The sequence below is a fragment of the Mytilus galloprovincialis genome, chromosome 7 (genome assembly GCF_965363235.1).
Source record: "Mytilus galloprovincialis chromosome 7, xbMytGall1.hap1.1, whole genome shotgun sequence".
NCBI classification, from domain to species: domain Eukaryota; kingdom Metazoa; phylum Mollusca; class Bivalvia; order Mytilida; family Mytilidae; genus Mytilus; species Mytilus galloprovincialis.
Window position 1 is genome coordinate 91,835,802 of NC_134844.1, and position 22,592 is coordinate 91,858,393.

Genomic DNA, 22,592 nt, shown 5'->3' on the forward strand with positions numbered 1-22,592 from the left:
GTAGTGTTTTTTGTTGACTTGTTCTTCTTTCCGTTATGTTTCATTTTTTTGCCATGGTGTTGTCCGTTTTTTTCTTCGACTTATGAGTTTGAACGTCTCATTTGTTTTCTGCCTCTATTTCATCACACATAAAATCATCTTTAAATATCATTCAACTAAATGTTACAATAAAATTGAAAAAAAGTCTCATATCAGCGTTTTGAGCAACACAACTAACTGTTAAGAAACAGGGAATATCAAAATCATTCCTGGAAAGTTATGACAAAAAAAGGAGACCAGTTTAATGAAACTGCTAAACAAATATGATTAATAGCAATAAATCATTTACAATTCATGTCGACATACCATTTCATAGTTATTTATATACAATAACCTGGACAGATGTGGCATACAAACAGAGTAACCATAACATGTTAAACAAAGACAAACTTTGGTAAAAAATTGCATGAAAAAAATTGAATCAGTTCATCGTGTAAACAATTGAAAAAAGTTAAGGATGTGCTGATGTCAGGTTTAGGAAAATTGGTCAAATGTTCGGACTTGTTGGGTTTTTTCCTCCAATAAAGGGTAAAATATTTTGCCTCATAACACCCACTTTTTCAATCCTGGTGTCTATGATGAGTTTATTTTTCTTTTCATATAAACTTCAATAGCTCATAAAAGGTCACTTACCAATATTTAATCAGATTCTGGATTTCTTTTCTTATGATTTGAGACCCAAATAATTCCAATGCTAAATATAAGTCCGAGTCAGACGTTTCCCAACATTTTTTCAAAACCAAATATCTCAAAAAGGAGTTTCATAACCTATCACTATTTTTAGCTCCTATTTGGATCCTAAACTAATGCTCTTCTGACTAATTATATCAATTTGAAATTCTAGATTTTTTTAATTTCATCTAAGTTCATCCTTAATTAACTATGTTCTAAGACCTTATAAATAAAAGAGTTTTTTTGACAAAGCAAAATTCTACCAAAGGTGCATACAGTTAAATAATGTATTTCAAAATACTACAAATTTATGTAAACGTATTTACAATTACTTTTTTCTTCCAAAAACCATTAGGAAGGTAATTTTAAAAATGCTACGTTACCCTAAGCAGATAGAAGTATTAAAAAAATCAATAAGAATTGCACTGAAAAGGGGGCAATATACAAGTGATCGTTTTCATTTCAAATGTAAATGCAAATGTATTTTCACTAATTGTTCAAAAAATTTCCTAGGTTGTCAAACTTCAAAACACCAAACTAGTCAACATTATTCAAGAGAAGTCTGCCAAAACATTTTCGATGATTTTTATATTTTTACCAATGTTGTTGAACGCCTGACCAATATGTCTCAGAGATGGTCTGATAGCATGAAGATTACAGAATGTAGACTTCCACTCTTGCATAATGTCTCGGTTAAGTTTCACCAAATCTCTTTCCTTTTGTCGGAATCGAATCTGCTCCCAGGTTTTGAATTCCATTCCAAGCTCAATAAGAAATGGCAGCGAGTTGTTTCCTACAAACGGGGCGAGTCTGTCGAAGTGTTCTTCTGAAGGTTCATAGTCCCAAATTTCTGGTTCCTGGTCTAATGCAAAAAAGCAAATTGTTATTTTTGGGTTTTGTTAATATTACTTATTTGCCTTAAATAACATGTACTTTTATTGAATTGTATTTTAACCTTTACAACATTTTCATTTAAAAAAAAGGCTGTGTATATGAAAGTAGTTACATGTTACTGCAGTTTACACTGATTGTGAACAAAGTTCAACAAAACATATATATGTATAATTGGACATCTTACTGATGAAGGATATAAGTTATCTAAAATATTTAACATTTGTATATGAGTTCATGTTTTTTTTGTGCTGTTGTTCCCTTTTAGACTTCCTTATATATAATATATATATATATATATATATATATAAATTATACATTATTTAGTATGTAAATATTAGAATGTTTAAAATAGTTTACTAAATAATGTGTTAAGATTACATAAGGCAATCTATAATTTTATTTGTGTAATTGTATTATTCTCTAAACTGTTTAATCCAAACTCCCATAAACTTGTAAGTCATATGATGCTATTTATAGGCACTTATATATTTATATAAATATATATATTTTTATTATAGTGTTAGACCTGTATAACCAGTGTTATCCGATTGAGAATGTCACATGTTTAGACGTGTATATGTATACGCCTTAAAAAGTGTACAAGACAACACCAATATTAAACTAGAGGCTCTAAAGAGCATGTGTCGCTCACCTGTATTTACTGATGCTTTGGAAATCATGTAAAATAAGGTTAAAATCATAATTTATAGTATAAGATATTATTATATACTATAATAATATCTAAGATAATAGCAAAAAACTGCAAATTTTCCATAAAGTTACTAACTCAGGGGCAGCAACCCAACAACTGGTTGTCGGATTTGTCTGAAAATTTCAGGGCCGATATAGCGAAATCTGATGAACATTTTTGCCACCAGTCAGATTTGCTCTAAATGCTTCAGTTTCAGAGATATAAACCAAAAACTTCAATTTACCCTATGTACTATTTTTAGCCATGTCTGCCATCTTGGTTCACAGGCAGGGTCATCGGACACATTTTTAAACTTAGATACTCTTATGATGATAGTGGACAAGTTTGGTTACATTTTGTCTTAATAGTTTCAGAGGAGAAGATTTTTGTAAAAGATTACAAAAATTTAAGAAAAATTGGTAAAATTGACTATAAAGGGCAATAACTCCTGAAGGGGTCAACTGACCATTTTGGTCATTTTACTTATTTGTAGATCTTACTTTGCCGAACATTATTGCTGTTGACAGTTTATCTCTATCTATAATAATGTTCAAGATAATAACCAACCAGATGCTCCACAGGGCGCAGCTTTATACGACCGCAGAGGTTGAACCCTGAACGGTTGGGACAAGTATGGACACAACATTCAAGCTGGATTCAGTTCTAAATTTGGATTGTGATTAAACAGTTGACACAGCAAAGGTTTCTGACACAGAATGAATGTGGGCTAATAAACTTAAAATTTGTTTTTTGCCTTTGTGCAATTCACTATGCTGTTGAATATTAATCCTCACAAAAAAATGTTTGAAGAAATTTTCTTTCTATTTATGAAATCTGAAATGACAAAATGTAACCCCCCCCTTAATTCTTTTTCACATCCCCCTTTCCCTTATTCAAAAACTGATCTCAATTCAAATTTCGAATGGAGTTTCCAACAATAACTACTCATTTAAATACATCATAAAATATTAAAATGTAAAAAAAGTGTTTGTTATCACTGAATGGTAAAGATTGTTTCAATTTATCAATTTATCAGTTGGTAGTAAAAGTGAATATACATCGTATATTGTATAAAACAATGATTTAAGTCGATTCAACTACTATTCTGGACAAAGAAAGATAACTCCAATTGAAAATGTCTTGCTATTGCGCAATATTGCGCAATTAGATATTTCTTGTGCAATTGAAAATACTTGCTATTGCACAAAACTGTGCAATTGAAGATTTCTTGCTATTGCGCAATACTGTGCAATTGAAAATGTCTTGCTATTGCACAATACTGTGCAATTGAAGATTTCTTGCTATTGCTGAATACTGTGCATTTGAAAATTTCTTGCTATTGCACAATACTTAATATAATAATTTTGGATCCTGATTTGGACCAACTTGAAAACTGGGACCATAATCAAAAATCTAAGTGCATGTTTAGGTTTAGCATATCAAAGGAGGGCAAGAATTCAATTTTTGTTAAAATCAAACTTAGTGTAATTTTGGACCCTTTGGACTTTAATGTAGACCAATTTGATAACGGGACCAAAAATTAAAAATCTATATACACAGTTAGATTTGGCATATCACAGAACCCCAATTATTCAAATTTTGGTGAAATCAAACAGTTTAATTTTGAACCCCGATTTGGACCAACTTGAAAACTGGGCCAATAATCAAAAATTTAAGTACATTTTTATATTTAGCGTATCAAAGAACCCCAAGGATTCAATTTTTGTTAAAATCAAACTCAGTTTAATTTTGGACCCTTTGAACCTTAATGTAGACCAATTTGAAAACGGGACCAAAAATTAGGAATCTACATACAAAGTTATATTCTGCATATCAAAGAACCCCAATTATTCATTTTTTTATGAAACCAAAAAAAGTTTAATTTTGGACCCTTTGGCCCCCTTGTTCCTAAACTGTTGGGATCAAAACGCCCAAAATCAATCCCAACCTTCCTTTTATGGTCATAAACCTTGTGTTTAAATTTCATAGATTTATATTTACTTATACTAAAGTTATGGTACGAAAACCAAGAAAAATGCTTATTTGGGCCCCTTTTTGGCCCCTAATTCCTAAACTGTTGGTATCTCAACTCCCAAAATCAATCCCAACCTTCCTTTTGTGTTCATAAACCTTGTGTTTAAATTTCATTGATTTCTATTTACTTGTACTAAAGTTATTGTGCGAAAACCAAGAAAATGCTTATTTGGGCCCTTTTTTTTGGCCCCTAATTCCTAAACTGTTGAGACCAAAACTTCCAAAATCAATCTCAACCTTCCTTTTGTGGTCATAAACCTTGTGTTTAAATTTCATAGATTTCTATTTACTTCAACTAAAGTTATAGTGCGAAAACCAAAAGTCTTCAGACTACAACGACGACAACGACGCAAACGTGATACCAATATACGACCAAAAATTTTTCAATTTTTGCGGTCGTATAAAAATGGCAAAATTTCTTTAAAGTTACAAATTAAGGGGTAGCAGCCCAACAACTGGTTGTCCGATTCATCTGAAAATTTCAGGGCAGATAGATCTAAACTAGATTTGATCTAAATGATTTGGTTTCAGAGATATAAGCCAAAAATCTACATTATACTCTATGTTCTATTTTTAGCCATGTTGGCCATCTTGATTCGCGGGCGAAGTCACCGGACACATTTTTTAAACAAGATAACCTAATGATGATTGTGGACAAGTTTGGTTAAATTTGTCTAAGTAGTTTCAGAGGAAAAGATTTTTGTAAAAGATCACAAAAATATTACTATGTTCTATTTTTAGCCATGGCTTCACCGGACACATTTTTAAAACTAGATAACCAAATGATGAATGTGGCCAAGTTTGATCTAATTTGGCCCAGTAGTTTCAGAGGAGAAGATTTTTGTAAAAGTTAACGACCACGACGACTGACGATGGATGCAAAGTGATGAGAAAAGCTCACTTGGCCCATCGGGCCAGGTCAGCTTAAAAAGGAAATAATAAATGTAAATATCTCTATATATATTTGTATATCTAATATGTTAATTGTTGCACTTACCGAAGTCAATTAGCTTGTCTCTCACCACCTTAAAAGAATAATGATGAAAATAATTGATTGAAAATAAAGCAAATATTTTTAAGGCATTTTAAAAGGTCAGAGCAATCAGAAAAAAAATCGATTAATACTGAATACAAACCAGCTTTATATAGATTAAAAACTATATCGTCTGGTTATAAGAATGAATTGTGTACCGTAGCATTTAAGTGTAAGAAGTAGTAATGTACAATTAAAATTCCCCTTACTTTGCAAAGAGTGTGTGGGTTCTGTATGTCGCCGATTGCAGCAGCTTTCCTGATGTCATCAAATGTAATGGCAGAACTGTCAATACACCTATGCAGTATTTCAAAATTTAATCTGTCTGCTTCTTCCCCTAATGTATCATACAAACTCTCCCATATATTATACTTCATTCCAAGATGAATAGATAACTCTTTGGTTTCGTGTATGCTGTACTCCATTGACAATCGACGTAGGTGAATATCTTTTGGAGTCTGCTTTAAGAACTCGTTGTCCGTCACTGAAATAGAATATTAAGTTTCTGAATTTCTCAAAATTTGTTAGATTTTAATCTTTACTGAAGGTTATGCCAGAAGTTGTGTTATTAATATTTATTTCTTAAATGCTGTTAATTTCCCAAAATAGCATGACAGGTGGAATGGTGTTTTGTTCAAATGCAGATAGGTGTAGGGTGCACATGAAGTTTTAATACAAACTACGCAATGGAGGTTGACAACGTACCTTCAGACAATGGACATATATTGTATTGAGGAATGGTGTTGTGTATGTGATTATATGACGTTAAAGTTTGCTTTTTTTTTCGAATCGTAATAAAATACAAACAGGGAAAATAAAAAAAAATAAAGTTTTACCAAATCCAAAGAATAATAACATTTTGTTACATCAGTTGCATTGAAATACTGTGATTTATTTCCAAGGAAAAAATGAGAAATCATTCCTCTAATGTCATACAATAATGCCGGTGTTGTCCAGACGTTGGCCTTGACCTTGTATAAAACTAAACTGAGAATGCAAAGACAAGTATAGTTCCTAGCATTACTTATTCTAAATCCACTTCAAAGCCAATGTTATAAAATGAATAACTTATCTTACGAAAAATCAAACGTCAATGAATGTGTTGTTTTGTCATTAGTTCAATAGTTTTCCTTATTTGAAAACTAGTTATTCTGAAATCACACTGTAGGTTGGAAAAAAAAACATCTTTTACTAATCATTTAACCTAAGCTAGCTATATAGTGATTCGGTAGTGAATATACTGATACTTTTAGTTACTTTAATGGCGGTCAACTATTTTGATCCAGTTGATGTTAAGTTTTAATTTTGAGTTTTCATGCACTTCAAGCTGTTCAATAGTCATAAATCGATTTAACTGAAACAAATACGTGTCACAAACCAAAACCGAGAGAAACACATGAGTTATAAGAGGAAAACAGAAACAAATATAAATCAATTGCTTTCAAAAAGCAATTGTAAACGGTCTTTCCCCCCTTAGAAACATGATTGTGTGTGTGTGTTTGTTTGTTTGTTTGTTTGTTTGTTTGTTTGTTTGTTTCTGTGAGAGGTCTATATTATTCCGGGGAAGTTTCATGTTTAGTTTGGAAAGTTTTTATTTTATTTTAGGTCCAGCGCGCGCGCCAGATTGAGGAGACACCACGTGACTTGGGTTTATAATAACGAAAACTTAGTCTTTTTATTTCTCTTTAGGTCGGGATGTTGAACAGACAACATGTATAGAGACGGAATGTACACAATGTAATTTCTTTTGTCATTGTAGGAAATTGACATTTTGATCACAGTTCACCAGCAGTGCATGTTTTGGATTTAATTTATTCGGTGTAACTTTAAAACACATTTAAGGATTATTTTCTGATAATGTACATTTTTCAGCACCAGTTTGTAACACAGATAAGTATTTCAATCTAGGAGCGGACATTTTATTGTAGGTTTTTACTGAGATTTACGGACCTAGCAAGCGATTTTTACAGCATTGCCATTTTTTTTCTCTAGGAAAAGTCTTGAGAGATATCTGCACCACGTTGTTTTATGAACCTTTAGTACATGTATGCCCTGCTGACTGTAAAGTTTGGGGTCGATTGGACTTGTAGTTTCAGAGTTCAACTGATAACAAACATGTGGATTTTTTTTTTCAGAAGAGATGTAAGAACAATATTAAAACAAGCGAAAAAAAGAGACCTTGGATCCCGTATTAAACACATGAAACGGAAACTTGCTTTGATTGATTGATTGATTGATTGATTGATTGATTGATTGTTTAATTGATTGATCGATTGATTGATTGATTGATTGATTGATTGATTGATTGATTGGAATTCAAAAACTCATAAAACTGTTTAAATAGTGCCAAAAAACACATAATTTGATGACCTTGACCTTTGACCTTGTGACCTTCGTCAAGGTCATTGCTCCACAAGGTCATTGCAAAAGACCGTATGGGTCAAGGACCTTTTGTTAAAGAGTTTTGCCTAAAAATGGCTTTTTAAAAACCATCAATGGGAGTTATGTCCCTTACATGATGGTAAAATCAGTATAGTCATAATGTAAAAAAGTTGCCCTTTGAAGTACCAATCATTTTTTACTGCTTAATTTTTCTGTATCTATAACCGTTCAATAGTTATAGGGAAATGAAAAACTTTTGAAAATCTAAAATATGACCTTGACCTTTGACCTTGACCTATATTTTCTAGTTTTGGTCCAATGAACTCAAATCTGAAGACCCGCAGTCTTTATGACTTACGGTTCATGAGATTTATATGCATATCGAAAATTTAAATATTCAAGGGGAAATAACTCCTATAATAGGTCACTGGATCGCTTCGGTTAAATTTATTTGAAGTTGTAACTTTTGACAAGGAACATTTAAAAAAAAACCATTTGCCGCTAAGTCTTATAGTTTATGAGGAGTAGTGATAACAGTGTTTTTTGTAATTGGGGAGATAACTCCTATAAGGTAAATAGTAAATCTTGGTTCTTCTAATACAAGAAAGATATTATACCCTTGATACATGATACCAAAGATCATTTGTATATGTTGCGTACTTTTCTTGTTTTTCGACTTTGAAAACGGCGGAAGAAAAAGAATAATAATAATAATAATAAACAAACGCAATACAGTAAGGTCTTTCCATTTAAGAAAGGAAAGACCTTAATGAACTGCTATTAAAACAAACGCCAACATACATAAAAACGAACTATTTGATAACAACTGCCATATTCCTGACTTGGTACAGGTCACTTTTAAAAAAAGGTGGGTTGAACCTGGTATTATGGCTAGCAAAACCTCCCGCTTATATGACAATATGAAAAATACAACGAAATAACAACTTTACGTGACAGGAATACAGTACAAATGAACGCAAGAACACTCAGGACAGAGAAATACATAAATAAATAATATAATAGTACATTAGAACATGTAAACCTCAAAATAACAAAGAACACCTCATATAAATTTACAACAGTACACAAGTCCAGCACAATATAATTATGAACTGTGCATCAGACTAGTGCATTAACGCCACAAAAAGTGACGTCACAGGTAAATATGCATTTTGTAAGTTAAAGAATCATCAGCCTGTGCTGGAAGACAAACCACAATGTTCTGTTTTTTTAAACTGCTTATTGCAAACCCACTCCAATATATGTAATAAAAGGACAGATCTTAGTATCAACAATTACAAATGACAGACTTTAATTAATTGTTAACTAGTTTGAATATGATTCAATACATTTATATTGACTATGAATTATTTATTCAAATGAAATCCTCTTCTATATTATTCTAAAAATAAATAGAAAATGTGTCCATGGGACACAGATGATCCCCCTGCTTGCATTAAACATTATAACGGGACACATAAATCCAGAACAGTAAGAGTGACGCTACCCAAGTTTGTACCTGGTTTGCGTTTTGTGGTAATAAGCCTTGTGTATAACATGTATAAGTTTCATAACATTTGGTTTAGGAGAACTTAAGTGAGAGAACATAAACGAAATATTCAGCAATATTTCCATGTGTAAAGGGCATAACTCTTAAACAGTAAAAGTGATGCCACCAACATTCAAACTTGATTTGTGTTGTGTGGTAATAACCATTGTGTATAAGTTTCATAACATTTGGTTAAGGCAAACTAACTTTAGACATATAGAGAACGGAAACGAAAAATTCAGCATTTTTTCATTTGTACAGGGGCATAACTCTAGAACGGTAAAAGTGACACAACCAAATTCAAAGTTTATCTGTGTTATGGGGTAATAAGCATTATGTGTAAGTTTCATAACATTCGGTTGCGGCAAACTAAATTTAAATAATGGAAACAAAACATTCAGCATTTATTTCATTTGTAAAGGGTCATAATTCTAGAACAGTAAAAAGTGATGCCACCAAAATTCAGACTTGATCTGTGTTTTGTAGTAATAGGCTTTGTGTATAAGTTTCATAACATTTGTTTGAAGCAAAATAAAGTTAGAGAACGGAAACATATTTTGGGACATACGGACGGACTGACATATAGATGGACAAGGGTTAGATGTAATGCCCCCTCTTTGGGAGAATAATAAACATTGACTTTATCTTAAAAGTAATTGAGAATGAAATAGCTACCAATGTAATCAAGAATTTTAACTGGCTAAAACTATGTCTGTCTATAGATTTAAACAAACAGAATAGTGAACAGAATTTAGTTAAAAATGTTGCTTAACTTTGCTCTAGAAGATGTCGCTTGATCATCAAAAAGTTTCTATTCAACATCCTTAAATACCGCTGATGTATGACAAAGTTATTGATACCTTAAACGCATTAGCAACAGACTGTACTCACCTGTTGCCGACATGGACACCAATACTGACGACAACATGCAACATTAATTTGTCTCGTGAAAGCAAGATTCATGGCAGGCTTGAACACATATGATAAGTTTATAGAATGAGACTGTTCATGATTGATTCAAATGGGGATGGGTAAATTGGAAAGGGAATGATGTATGGTTTAAAAGTGTTTGGCGGAATTGTATATTATGTAATGTTGTCTGTTATGATAGTGTAATAGTGTAACTGTACATTATGTATATGGTTAAAGTGTATGGTGTATTAAGTATATGGTTTCATGTTGCATCGTGTTATGGATGTGGGAGCTTAAACCAAGGAGGTACTATATGCATGAACTCAGCTATTGTAAATTCTGTACTTATGAAAAAAATGGACAATAATGCAAAATTAATCATTGCGATTTTAGGAAAATATGCATACAGTATTTTATATTAGATATCACAATGCGAGTTTTTATTATTGCGATACTCAATCAGTCGCATTTTTAATTAATAAAAAACTCATAATAATTTCAGAATTTACAGTATCAGATAAATATACAATAAAGTATACATTACCTGGGCATGCTACTCCACATGTAATTTCTGCCTGAAAAGTTATCAAAATATAAGTTAATTGAAAACAAATAAAAAAAACAGTTTGCTTGAAATACGTCCACATACTTTTTTTTAGCATTTGATGAACGATTGCTATTGTTCTAGTTTTGGTATCTTGTGCTAAGTGTTATTATCATATTTTCACTATTATGTTTTTGTTTTTTATGTAATCAGTTTTCTGATAAGTTTCCGAAAATGTCTGCAAGTTTTGTTCTTAAAATGTTGTGTTTACATTTCATTATCAAACTGTATAACAAAGATTAAAATTTGCTTTTTATCATTTCATAATGGATATATATTGATACCTAAATATTTATCGTTTTACAATGCTTATTTTTGTCATTTTGTAGACTACATGAATGTAATAGAAGCTGCATTTAAGGAAATGCTACACAAAATAAATTATTAAATAATAAAATATCAGTTAAACTATATTTGTTTTATATACAACATAACTATATGTTTGTCCTTTACTGGTATTTACCTTTTGTAAGGCCCAGGAAGATAAGATCTCATTGGTGTGCTCAATTCTGTGTTCTGGACATATCCATGAACCATCTTGTTTTTGATGTTCTGACATTAGCAGAAGACAAGGATTTTCCGGTGAACTGCAACACAAACTCAGATTAAAAGAGCCTTCATTTATAACAGATCCTGTACTGCTTGTCTTGACGTAAAGCTGACTAATTTTCTCGAGTGCAATAGCTAAACATTCCCTAATACACGATGCTAGATCTCTCATTATAAGTTTTCTATTCGTTAGGTGAACAAGACGAACAACAATCATCTCATCATCACAGTTAACGCACATATCTAGAGATGGGTCTATATTAAAAACTGCTGACCTATGGAACAGCATTTCATCGTTTTGCTGTCCGTTTGTTTTCACTGCAAATATGCTCAAGCAGTAACTGATGAATCTAAAGGACAACGCTGGGGGAATCATTGACGAAGATGAGCTGAATGCTATTGCGATATTTCTCTGAACGAAATTAGTGGATTTAAGATACCCAGTTGTATCATTGGTTCTAACCATGCTAGCAACGTAGTAGAATTCAGCTGGTATACGTTTGTGTGTCTTGTCATATCGCCTTGGTTCAACCAGTATATCAAGATGTGTCATGACTCCCAGTAAATAATCTTTATGTTTTTGAAAAGACTTGTATTTTTTCTTCTGCCAGATATCGGCTACTGACTTTTTTGCTATTACACCCTTCTGACTCATTAATTCCCATGATACCTGTCTAAGTGTGTCACCTTCACAGAATCTTCTATCAGTAACGATTGACTTAAAGGCATCAATCAGGTGCGTCGGTGAAAGAATGATGTGTTGATCCAAGCTTGATTCATCAAAATACAAGATTCGTCCTACAGAATGCTGAAACTTGAGAAATACTTTCAATTCTTCATCTGTCAGTGGTCGAACGGGCTGAGCAGAATTTATCTTCATCATATGGTCCATGGTTATTAAAGGAATGTTGCGGTTTAGAAGTGAGTCAAATTCGAGTTCGAGAGGAATAAAACATTTTGGAAGTTCTTGACCCCATGTTGGTTGCTCTATGGCTTGTTCGATAATGTTCTTTTTAATCTTCGCCATTTCTGGATCAGATTTGTCCCTTGCATTTACAAAAAATTGGTCTTTAATGACTAAATGGGACAGCAAGGGACTTCCAGAAAACATCTTTTCTATAGCATGGAATAATTGTTGACGTCTGGGTTCAACTTCCATCTGTAAATAAACATCTCATCTTGAATCTTGTGAATTAGCTTTTGCCTGTATAAATACTATTATTCAAGTGCTTGTCCTCCCCCAAAAAGTGTATATAAATGGCAGAGGCAGAAGTGATAACTTGTCAGTTTCTTTTACTTTTTACTTAATGAAATTTGAGCACTTGTTTCATGATGCATGATTTTACCTTTTTCATGTAAACACATTTTCAAATATTGTTCCACATTTTGCCTGTCTGTCAAAAGTCTTACAAAATGACAAGAAAGAGCAATAAGTAGTTTCCTGACGGAAAAGAAAATGATACTAGCTTCTAGCAAATACTATCACTATAGTTTCGTATTTAACAAAATGAGATATAAGGCAAACATATGCATTTGAGACAGCAAATCAACAACACAGATAAAATCATGTCATTTAACATCTAAACTAAAAAAATAGATTTCTGTTAACAAACTTACAGCTCTCAATTTATCCTTGTGAGTTAGAACAATCATGATTTTAGGAAATCCTGGTCCACTTCCTTTACAGTATGTGACTATGGTGTTTATCCAAAATCTGAGGTAGTCTAAAAGAGAGATGTTGTATAAATAACAACAATTAGTGAAAGAATGTCTATGTATTTTTTATCTTTTATTGATAATTATTTAGGCAGTCTAACATTTCTAAAAAAAAAATGAAAAGTAAAAAGGATGATATTTTGTTTAAGTTAAAGTCTTATTTTTTTGCATTGCTCTCCTGCACATCTCAAATTGACCACAAATACAATTATTACACTTGTACCAAGTCAGGAAGATGACAGTTGTTTTATATTCATTTGATGTGTTTGATCTTTTGATTTTGCCAACCGTAAAGGGACTTTCTGTTTTGATTTTTCTTTGTATTTCAGTATTTTTGTTGTTTTACTTTTTTTTAGAATTACCCCAAAAAAATAAATAATAAAATTAATCCATTCAATTAATTGAATTTGTCAAAACTATTGATCGTCAGTAGTAATTATAAGTAATGACTGGCAGAAACTAGTAATTTATTTCTGAGAAATTCGTTCAACTTTTAAGTAGTCTATTTCAGTAATTTTGAGTAATCAATATCAATAATTTCTAGTAATACGCAAATCAGTAATTACGAGTAATAGTCTTTGTAATTTCAAGTATTATAAGTAGCTGCAAGTCTCACAAGTAATTCAAAGAAATAACCCAAGTAAACTTTTACATATTAGTCAAAGAATGTATCTTCACTGCCTTCAACAATGAGCAAAACATATACTACATAGTTAGCTATGAAAGGCCCTAAAACGACAAATGGCCTGATTTATGTACAAAATATTTAACGAAAAACAGATGTGATATACAGCGACAAACGACAACCACTTGTTGATAGTCCTAAATATAAATCTGTACTACAAGTATCATATAAACTTAACATGATCCAACATTGTCCAAGAACATGCGGTAAAAGTCAGATAAACCTAGCTAGAAATACATGCACACCTTATAATCATTCTATACACCGAATATAGTTGACGTATTGCTGATAGTATATATACAAGAAATAAACCAAACCCTTGAAATTTTATACTGACCTATGAACCATGAAAATGAGGTCAAGGTCAGATGAACCCTACTAGACAGACATGTAAACCTTACAATCATGAAATGCATCACATATATACATTTGTAGTTGACATATTGCATAAAGTAACTACGAATCAAAATTAACCAGGAAAACTTAACATGCAAATGATGTCAAGGTCAGATGATATATGCCAGGCAGACATATACACATAAAAATCATTCCATACACAAATATAGTTGACCTATTGCTTATACTTGTTATAGTTTAAGAAAAGCAGAACAAAGCACAAACACTAAACATTGAGCAATGAACCATGAAAAAGAGGTCAAGGTGAAATAAAACGTACCTGCCTGAAATATACATCGTAAAATATTTCCATACACCAAATATAGTTGACTTATTGTGTACAGTATTAGACAACACACCAAAACAATAACTTTAACAACTGACCCATGAAAATGAGGTCAAGGTCAGATGACACCAGTCAGTTGGATATGAACACCTTACAATCATTCCATACACCAAATATAGTAGACCTATTGCTTAAAGTATCTGAGACAAGGACTTGACCACGAAAAGATAACCTTGTTCACTGATCCATGAAATGAGGACAAGGTCAAGTGAAAACTGTCTGACAGCCACGAGGACCTTGCAAGTTACACACATAAAAAATATATTTATCCTATTACAATGTACTTATAATAAGAAAGAAATTTAAGTTACAAAAAAGCTGAACTTGTTTTTATGTATTCACTGAACCATAAAAATGAGGTCAATGACAATAAACAGACGACGACAAAAACTTTATAACGTAAGGCATTTATATACAAAGTATGAAGCATTCTGGTCTTCTACCTTCTTAAATATTAAGCTTTTGAAAAGTAAGTTAACACCGCTGTCAGATCACTATCCCTCTATCTTGCTTTCGGCGACAGAAGTCGCAGGCTAAACAAAAACAGTTGAAAACGGCTTAACTCATTAGATCGATACAAATCACACAAAAACCCTTACAAAAACACAAAAGACTCAAGAACAGATCTGAAAGTATTCGCAGTTACTGAAAGCTAGTTGCAAACCAATGATAACCAAACAACAAATCATGTATCTAAAACTAAAATATCAATCACTACACATCTAACATCAAATGGATTTCGTGTAAAGACGTCAGAGAAAAATATGACCTTGCACAATGTCAAAGGTATTGACGATTATAGACCATGAATGGGTATAAAATGATAAAGAGTTTTGCTTTACTTAAATGATTTTAAAATCAATATTTCTACTGGAAAACAATGTTCAAAGATCTATGTTCAGTGTTGAATTAATAACCCTCTAGGATAATTTTATTTAAAGAATTGTATCCAAATTTACAGGTTTGGTAATCAACATCACTGTTAAAATGAGGACGGCTATCCTGTTGGCAATTAAAGAACATACTCCTTGGCCCCATATTGTCACTGGGCAAACACAATCTCATCAGCTTTCAAAGTTCAAAGACTCCTAACCCCTTAAAAAGTCAACCTATAAAAACTTCTTGTGGATATGCACATTAACATATTATTATGTCCTAATTATCTATAAAAAAGTTTCATGAAAATCAGTTGTGTCATTTGACAAATTGATGCAGAAGTATATTTTGACCAAAAGTTCAAAGGGGCATTCTTCCTCTTTAAAAAATGTAATCATAACTTCCTCTCGATATGCACATCTACATATTAGGTCCTAACTATCTACAAAATTTACTAAAATAAAGTTGTGTGGGTTCAGAGGAGTTGCAATCACAAACTGTTGTAGTAGTATAATAAGGCCAAAATTATCAGTTTAAAGGGGCATAACTCTAAGAAATAAATGCTTCGGTGAGTGCAGCCTGATACGACCGCACAGGTCGAACCCTGAACAGTTGGGGCAAGTTTGGACACAGTATTCAAGCTTGATACTGTTAGAATATGGATTGTGATAAAAATTTTGAAATACTATAGGTTTCTGACACAAAATGAATGTGGTCAACGATCTTAAAAAATAAAAAATGGGACATTCAATTTACAAAGAATGGTCTGATATCCAAAATCTAACAACATGGTTAGATTTAGCATACATGTATAAAAACACAATACATTTTATTTTAGTTGATATTAAACATAATATGGACTAATCTGAAAACAGGGCCTCAAATATAAAAACTAGAGGCTCTAAAGAGCCTATGTCCCTCACCTTGGTCTATGTGCTTATTAAACAAAGGACACAGATGGATTGACATTCATGACAAAATTGTGTTTTGGTGATGGTGGTGTGTTTGTAGATCTTAAGTTACTGAACATTCTTGCTACTTACGATTATTTCTATCTATAATAAACTTGGCCAAGTAGTTACAGTGGAAAATATTTTGTAAAAATTTACCAAAATTTACAATAATTATGAAAATTGTAAAAAATTGGCTATAAAGGGCAATAACTCCTTAAAGGGTCAATTGATCATTTTGATCATGTTGACTTATTTGTAGGTCTTACTATACTGTACATTATTGCTGTTTTCAGTTTATCTCTATCTATAATAATATTCAAGATAATAACCAAAAGCTGCAAAATGCTCTTAAAATTACCAATTCAGGGGCAGCCACCAAACAACGGGTTGTCTGATAGGTCTGAAAATTTCAGGGCAGAAAGATCTTGACCTAATGAACAATTTTATCCATGTCAGATTTGCTCCAAATGCTTTGGTTTCAGAAATATGAGCCAAAAACTACATTTTACCCTATGCACTATTTTCAGCCATGTCGGCCATCTAAGTTCGCGGTCGGGGTCATCGGACACATTTTTTTAAAACAAGATACCCTAATAATGATTGTAGACAAGTTTCGTTAAAGTTGTCTTTATAGTTTCAGAGGAAAAGATTTTTGTAAAAGATTACAAAAATTTACGAAAAATTGTAAAAAATTGACTATAAAGGGCATTAACTCCTTAAGGGATCAACTGACCATTTTGGTCATGCATACTTATTTGTAGATCCTACTTTGCTGAACATTATTCAGTTTATCTCTATCTATAATAATATTCAAGATAATAATCAAAAACGGCAAAATTTCCTTAAAATTACCAATTCAGGGGCCGCAACCCAACAACTGGTTGTCTGATTCATCTTAAAATTTCAGGGCAGACAGATCTTTACTTGATAAACAATTTTCCCAGTCAGATTTGCTCTAAATGCTTTGATTGCAGAGATATAAGCCAAAATCTACATTGTACCCTATGTACTATTTTTAGCCAGGTCGACCATCTTGGTTCGCGACCGGGGTCACCGGACACATTTTTTAAACAAGATACCTAATGATGATTGTGGACAAGTTTGGTTAAATTTGTCTTAGTAGTTTCAGAGGAGAAGATTTTTATAAAAGATCACAAAAATTAACCAAAAATTGTTAAAAATTGACTATAAAGGGCAATAACTCTATAAGGGGTCAACTGGTCATTTTGGTAAAAGTTTACGGACGACGGACGTCGGACGACGGACGCCAAGTGATGAGAAAAGCTCACTTGACCCTTTGGGCCAGTTAAGCTAAAAAGTAAATGCACTATAAGATTCAGCATATCATACAGCCGCAATAATTAAGTTTTTGAAAGTTTAATTTTGGACCCTTTTGACCTCAATGTAAAAAAAAATGGGGTCTAATGTTCAAAATAGTAATACAAGATTAGAAGCCCAAAACATTAAAGACTGTAAATCAATCCCATTGAAATTAGGTAAAAATTTGTATTTTTTTCAATTGACGATTTCTTGCTATTGCGCAATACTGTGATATTTATATGCAATAATGTGCTACTGTGCATTACTGTGCTGTTGCGTGAAACTGTGCTATTGCGCAATACTATTGCTATTGCCCAATACTGTGCTATTGTGCAACACTGTGCTATTGCGCAATACCGTACAATTGAAGAGTTCTTGCTACTGCATAATATTGTGCTATTATAAACCCCACAAAAAAATGGAACCCCCCCAAAAAAAACTTTTAATCCCCCCTGAGGTAATTATCCCTAAACTCAATCACAGCTTCCCCTTAAGGTATGGAACCTTGTAGTACAATTTTAGAAAGATCCATTCACTTTAACACACGCTATTGTCTGGAAACTAGAAACATGCTTGATTTGGCACCTTTGTTGCCCCTTATTCATAAACGGTATGGACGATTACCCCCAAACTCTATCCCAGCCTTCCCTTTGTGATATAGGATCTTTTACAATGTCAGAGAGATCCATACACTCACACACAAGTTATTGTCTAGAAACTACAAAAATACTTGTTTTGGTCCATTTGTGTGCCCCTAATTTCTAAACTCTTCGGGCAAATATCCCCAAAATCGAACCCAACCTTTCTTTTGTGGTTTTGAACCATCTGAGAAAATGTCATACAGATCCATATACTAAAACTAAAGTGATTGTCCGGAAAGCAAATGTGTCTTCGGACGACGCAGTCGACGACATGATAGCATTATACGAATGCAAACATTTTTTGGCAGTCGTATAAAAAAATAATCGTTATTTTCTGTCGATATGCACATAGTGTCCTTTTCATCTACAAAGTTTCATGAATTATGTTGTGTGGTTTCAGAGGAGTTGCGATTACAAGAACAAGACTGACGGACAAACCGACTGACGGAATGATGGACTGACAGACGGACAGACGGGTCAAAATCATTATAACATACATGGGATATAGGTACAGAAAACTTCCAAATAAATTTTTTGCATCTTTGGAAGAATACTTCTTTTCGAATCTTATAATTCATACGCTTTCAAATTTATCCTCGAGCGTTCCTGATGACGGTTTATTTAGAAAAGCGCTTCGGACACATACATTAATTTTATAAAGTGTTGTTATATTTTTTGCAGCAATAGGTAGTTACCGCTGTCCTTGAGTGTTTTAATCAGCCCATTTGTCAGTTATTCGGTACTGACATGATTCAGAACAAAGCTTTCTAAAATTGTCCGCTTGAAGATTTTTAAAGCATAAAGAAGCTACTTCAGGCGAAGTCGAAAGCAGGTTTTTTATTTGCTATTTATCTATTCGTCAAATAGCTCTCAAGTCTTTGGCTTACATATTCAAATATTCGCCCTTGGGGGTTCCAGTTGAAGGTAAATTCGGAAAAATGCTTCGGACACATGAAGTTTATAAAATTAGTAGACTATCTGTCACCAAGGGTATCATCAGCTTGATAGCCAGTACTTATGTACCGACATGATTAAATCAAACCTTTCCTAAATTGTCAATTTATAAATTGTGAAAATATGGAGACGTTAAGTTTCAACTCCCTCAGACAAAATTGAACTCAGGTGGATTCAGCTATTTATTTAGGTCCTTTTTTGGTCATACAACTCGGTTCCTATAAATGTTTTACTTTAAAATTATCAGCGTTAGGCGTGCTTAATAAAGGTGAATTAAGAAAAGCACTTCGAACAAAAAAAAATTATTAAGTTTTAATTTTTTGTCCTATCATATTGTCCTTTAGACCAAGGAGATATGCTGTCTGTATTCACCTTTCAAAATTTTAGTCAATTTCTATTCTCATTTGCTGTTATGTTTAAAATTCGATTTCTCCCAAACCACTCTTTGGTTCTGCATTTTTTATTCATTTCAAATAGTATAAAAACAGAAGCCAGACGTCTTTTCTTTATCCACTTCAGAATTGTTCAAATATTAAAATTATAATCGGAACATGCTATATGAGGTCCTTCGATTTTCTTAAAACAGCTTATCAAAGTTTGAATGAAAGCTCGACTCTGAAGTGCTGCATTTTTAAATCTTAGTCTCACCTCTAATTATACTAGTTTTTCAAGCTGGGATTTATAATCTTTTTTTTGTTTTAGTAATAAATGGTATGCAATTATGAAAAGTGTCTACATTAGTTATAAAGAGATGCACCATGAGTGCATAAAATACCCGTCGCTTTTTCAACAGACCAAGTTCCTTAACTCCTCAATGTCATATCAGAAATTTAAAAAAAAAAAGCGAGTTATTTTAATAGATATAAAGCAGCCACCAAATTTCCACAAAAACTGCTCGAAGGACTTTTGAGTTGTTGTCTGAAATCTGGAAAATCCCCCATTTTTTTTAATAAAATTCCATAACTCGGAAACGTAAAATCTTAAATTTATAAATTCGAAAGTCAACTAAGTGAATAGATATAAGTAAAGGTAACAGTAGTTGACCGCTGTTCAAACGTCATAATCTGATTAAGCAAAACCAATCACCAAAGTTTCATGTAAAATGCTCAAAGCAAAAATCGGAAAATCAAAATCCAAAATTTATAAAAATCTAAAGGGGGCTTACGTCAATAGATATAAACAAACATTTTCGTGCAAATTAGTGGAAGCGTTTTTGAGTTATTGTCCGACATTTTGACGACATACGATCAGATGGACGAACAGACTGACTGACAGAGGGACGACCAGACAACGGTATACCATAATAAGTCCCGTAAAAGAGCGTATAAAAACCAGAAATTTTAAGTATTTTTTTAATGTACTTCAACCTTTAGTTATTACTTAACTTGATTTGAAAGATCAGTTAATTATTTTCAAGTAATTCACTACACATCATGCACATAATAAGTATACTCATAAGTAATATATTTTCTCAAAGAATTCAAATTCAAGAAAAAATAACTATGTGATGTGTTAAAGGAGTACTTTTTTTAATAAATGTTCATACAAATACAATATCAAATGTACATTTTGAAAATGTTAATAATGTAATACTCAATATTAATTGCATTTCAAAGGGACAAGATTTACGTAAAATAAGTTGAATGGCAGCGATTTTTAAATTAGTCCGAGCCATTTACTGATATAAACCTTTGATATTAATTTCATACAAATCTGACTGGAAATGCACGATTGGGATTTCCTAAAAAAATAGTTACCAAATGAATAAATGTCAAAACAAACATGACAGAATGTAAACTTGACAGCATTGTCAATGCAATTTTTAAAAGATTTATACATGCAATGGTCATTATTATATTGAACATACTTAATCGGCACAATTTTTCGAATTATTTATAGATAGAGCCGATATATTTTATGCATTGGAGTACTTGCTGATATAAATCATTGATATTAACTTCAAAAAAATATCTGACTAGAAATATGGGCTTGAGATTCAGAATGTTGACATTTCCATGCAATTTTTCAGAAGATTTATACATTCAATGGCCATAACTATACTGAATAAACTTAATCGGCATTGTATTCGAATGCTTCCGAGATATTGCCAATATACATTTCATAAATATATGGGCAAGAGTTGTATGCATTGGATTACTTACACTATCGATCCGACAGACAGAGAAACAGAGCGTTGACTGGTATTTCTATGTTTCGTCTGCTCAGGGACAATAATATATAATTACTGTATTTTGTATAGGTTAATTTGAATTTACTGACTTTTGAAAACTGATATTTACTGAGGTCAGCGGACAACGGACTCGTTTTCAAAAGTCAATTAAACCGAAATTTTTACCGAAACAAAAGACAGTAATTGTTTTATTCCATATTCAAAGAGAGTACCGAGAGAAATGCAAGTTATGACAATAATTTACTAAAACCAATGCAACAGTACATCAAATGAGTTTAACATAATTATAGACATAACCCGTTTCTTATTTTTCTTTGATATAAAAAAACGTAACCTGATGATAGCGTTTCTTTGTTTACGTTGAATATGACGTCATAACTCAAATAACGTGACGACTAAAATCCCTAACAAGAGAACCACAAGAGTGCACACACTGAAATGTCTCGCCTTCTGTACAAATCATTGATATTATGTTGATAGTCCTAAGAATAAAGCTTTATTACAACTGTCACATAAACTTAACATTAACCAAAATAGCTAAACAAAGACCAATGAACCATGAAAATGAGGTCAAGTTCAGATGAACCATGCCAGGCAGACATGTACAGCTAACAAAGCTTTCATACAACAAATATAGTTGACCTATTACATTTTGTACTTATAGTTTAAGAAAAATAGACCAAAACACAAAAACATTAACACTGTGCAATGAACCGTGCAATTGAGGTCATGGTCAAATAAACCTGCCGGACTGACATATAGATCATAATATATTTCCATACACCAAATATAGCTGACTTTTGGCATATAATATTAGATAAAAAGACCAAAACTTAAAAACTTAACATTGACCACTGAACCATGAACATGAGGTCAAGGTCAGATCACATCTGTCCGCTATACATGTACACCTTACAATCATTCCATACAACAAATATAGTAGACCTATTGCATAAAGTATGAGCAAAACAGACCAAAACACAAAAACGTAACTATAACCACTTAACCATGAAAATGAGGTCAAGGTCAGATGACACCTGCCAGTTGGACATGTACACCTTCCAGTCCTTTCATACACCAAATATACTAGCCCTATTGCTTATAGTATCTGAGATATGGACTTGACCACAAAACTTATCCTTGTTCACTGATCCA

The 22,592-nt window shown here is 32.4% G+C and overlaps 1 protein-coding gene across 3 annotated transcripts in view; it reads right to left on the reverse strand.

Annotated features, from left to right (window-relative positions):
- Window positions 1–264: 264 nt before the first annotated feature.
- The window catches only part of LOC143083986 (uncharacterized), a 48,509-nt gene continuing 26,181 nt past the window's right edge, over window positions 265–22,592 (reverse strand). For all 3 annotated transcript variants that reach the window (XM_076260396.1, XM_076260399.1, XM_076260397.1), the window contains 6 exons: window positions 12,977–13,083; window positions 11,274–12,518; window positions 10,751–10,781; window positions 5,573–5,847; window positions 5,328–5,355; window positions 265–1,573 (listed from right to left, as the gene is read on the reverse strand). In XM_076260396.1, coding sequence (XP_076116511.1) covers window positions 1,263–1,573; window positions 5,328–5,355; window positions 5,573–5,847; window positions 10,751–10,781; window positions 11,274–12,518; window positions 12,977–13,083 — 1,997 coding nt within the window. In that variant the 3' untranslated portion in view covers window positions 265–1,262. The remainder of the gene's footprint in view (window positions 1,574–5,327; window positions 5,356–5,572; window positions 5,848–10,750; window positions 10,782–11,273; window positions 12,519–12,976; window positions 13,084–22,592) is intronic.